The 2,800-nt window shown below is 40.9% G+C and overlaps 1 protein-coding gene across 1 annotated transcript in view; it reads right to left on the reverse strand.

Annotated features, from left to right (window-relative positions):
* LOC106523000 (laminin subunit beta-2) overlaps positions 1 to 2,800 on the reverse strand; it is a gene marked incomplete at its 5' end in the record, with an annotated part of 29,201 nt that overhangs the window by 7,288 nt on the left and 19,113 nt on the right. The window contains 4 exon segments of the mRNA XM_014016279.1: positions 296 to 439; positions 948 to 1,140; positions 1,226 to 1,358; positions 1,439 to 1,566. Of these exon segments, the coding sequence (XP_013871733.1) occupies positions 296 to 439; positions 948 to 1,140; positions 1,226 to 1,358; positions 1,439 to 1,566 (598 nt within the window).

Here is a 2,800-nt window from a genome sequence, read left to right on the forward strand (position 1 = left end):
GAAAAGGTCCGGACCAACGCTGGAAACGAACTCTGGTTCGTTTAAAGAGGAGCAAATTATCAGGTCTGAATACGACCTTATTGGTGTTTGGTCCTGTTGACGCGGTAAAAAAATATAAAGTGGAAAGAAACGGGAGGCATGTTCAATCAGATTTGGAAAATTTCATTCATGAACAGTAGAGGGCGCCAGGCTCATACGAAATAATGAAACGACACATCAGTGATAAATATAAAAGTCAAAATCCTTAMAGAATAAAAAGGACAGAAGTGGCTCAAAGATTAAAAAACTTTCTCACATATGCAGCCTGAGGGTCCAAAGCCATAAGTTCCTGGTGCACACTGATCACAGCGTCGACCAATCACGTTGGGCCTGCAGCGACACTGACCTCCACGGATGTCACAAATGGAGCTGATGGAGCCCTGAGGGTCACAGTTACAGGCTGGGAGAAAACGTGAAACAAAGGCATCAAATCACTAAAAACCAAATACTAACTGATTAAGAAGACGCTAACTGCAGCTCAGAGCTAAACAYGTTTATATAAAATAGCTGGTGTAGATGTGTAATTAGACTAGAAAAGTCATCTCCTTAAAGCACAATATAAGTGTGCTTATCATCACCTTTTAATAATTTATCTCACTGGCCATTTAGAAGCACTTAATTTGCACAATAATTCAAAATCTCAGAGTATTTGTTCTGGAACAAAGCCTAAAGAGATAAATCCCTGATATATAAAATTGAAATGGATAAATATGGCACGCACACTGTTTCAAGAACTTAAGCTAATGCTAACGCTGCATCTTCATCAGAACAATTTAGTCTGTTTTTAAGTGCTCTGYATCATTTTACTTAAGTGTATTTTCCTTTTGCACGCTGAAATAATTGCAATTACTAAAATCTAAATGATAAAAATATAAGTTAAAAACATTTTAACAGCTCTTCTCACTCACACAGAGCCCCGTCGTTTATAACAGCCGACATGCTGCTGATTAGCTTGGCGCAGGTGTCACTCATCTGTGGGCGGATCACACTCTTTGCCCCCTCGTGGCACCGGTACCGCTCAAAGGTCTGCTTCCTGATGTTAGAGGCGGTATCCCCTGCGCTGAACATCTCCATGGAGGAGTGGCGTGGCATCAGTGCCAGCTTGAAGAGAGACGTTTGGTTAAAAAAAATAGATATGAGTGTGAACTGACTGGAGTCAATTGAAAAGCTAAACACTTGGTCTCACAGAGTCGATGAGGATGAGAGCCTGGGCTCCTCCGTTCAGGATGTTGTTGGCGTCTTGATAGCGCGTGAACTGGAAGCGGAGCGTGTACGTCACGCCTCTTTCCAAACACACGGAGTGAGGCGGCACCACAAACCTGCAGACAGCACATTTCCACCAGCACTGAGACGGATACTCGCAGGGTCGTGTTGTTGTGTGTTTGAAGGAGTCGCAGACCTGGCTCCGGCTGGCAGAGAAACGAAGAGTCGGTCATCGTCTGGGATGGTGTTTCCACAGGGGCTGCTGGTGGGAATCGGCCCCGGACGGATCACCGTGAGTTGCATTTCCTCCCAGTCCCGGGGCATCTGCAGACAGAATCAGAGGGAGTGGTCAGCACGACAGCAGTGACGAAGAAAACTCCTCTAAATCATTTCCAGACGATCATACTGAAGCAATGAAAGGCTTGTATGTTGAACTGGTGGAAATAAACACTTTTGAAGACATTTCCAGTTTTTGCCCTGCTATTTCTTTAACATAGTTTACATTAATAGTTCTAATGATCTCCCTAAACACCATTACACTCAATTGGAATATCAAATAAATCAGATATATATTTATATATTAGGGCTGGGCAGTATGACCTCAGATTCACATCACGGTATAAATTGAATCCCTTCACAGTAACGTATATATTGCAGTAGAAAATGATCATAAAAAGCAAAGATAATGTAATTTTTAGAGCATTTATTTAGCAGAAAACTGTAATCATAATCAAACCCAGTGTTTTTGCTGTAGTGCAAATGAACATAAGTACAAAAGAAGGTTTTATATACTGTATATTGCAAAACGGTTTCAACAACAAAACAAAAACATTTCTCAAAGTTTCAACAATATCACAATAAAGTGGATGTTATAACCAGTACTTCAAGTAAAATTAGTCATTTAGACAAAAAAAATTTAAGTTGGCATGACCGGACTTTAATGGGCTTAAGCTGCACATAGTCCTAGTTATAAAACTATTTCATATAACTGAAATGTAAGTGTGGTGAAGCCAAATAAATGTAATATTGGCCTGCCATATATRAGCTTCTGCCTGMTGAACTTATCAGCTGCTGCTCTGCTGYGCTCAGAGCAGAACTGTTACATTAGCAAGATGGATCTACRACTGAACAAACGTCCACGTCTTTTTTTTATCATCTCTGTGTGTAACAATACATAAAAAAACACGTTTTTTTTTTCTGACAACTTGGGCGTGAAAAAACTACGGTTGTAAAAGCTTCACTCTGCGTGACGTGTAGCGGGAGGAAGAGAGGAAATGATCCCGCATTCTGCGACACGACGTAACTTTTCTACAGTGGGAGGGGGAAATTTTGAGGGTTTATTCTCTCTATACGTGTTTTAAAACACTATATTTTTTTCATTTATTTTCAGAATATTTCGAACTCCTCCTGCTCAGTTGTCTCTGCACTTGCAGCCATGTTGACACAGGTGCGATGACAACAGGACGGCAGAGGGTAAATGTCTACCGTAGGCCAACTTCATATTGTTTCTACCATCTATCGCACATACCGCACAGCCCTAATATATATATATATATAC

This window comes from Austrofundulus limnaeus, unplaced genomic scaffold (assembly GCF_001266775.1).
Source record: "Austrofundulus limnaeus strain Quisiro unplaced genomic scaffold, Austrofundulus_limnaeus-1.0 Scaffold142, whole genome shotgun sequence".
NCBI classification, from domain to species: Eukaryota; Metazoa; Chordata; class Actinopteri; order Cyprinodontiformes; family Rivulidae; genus Austrofundulus; species Austrofundulus limnaeus.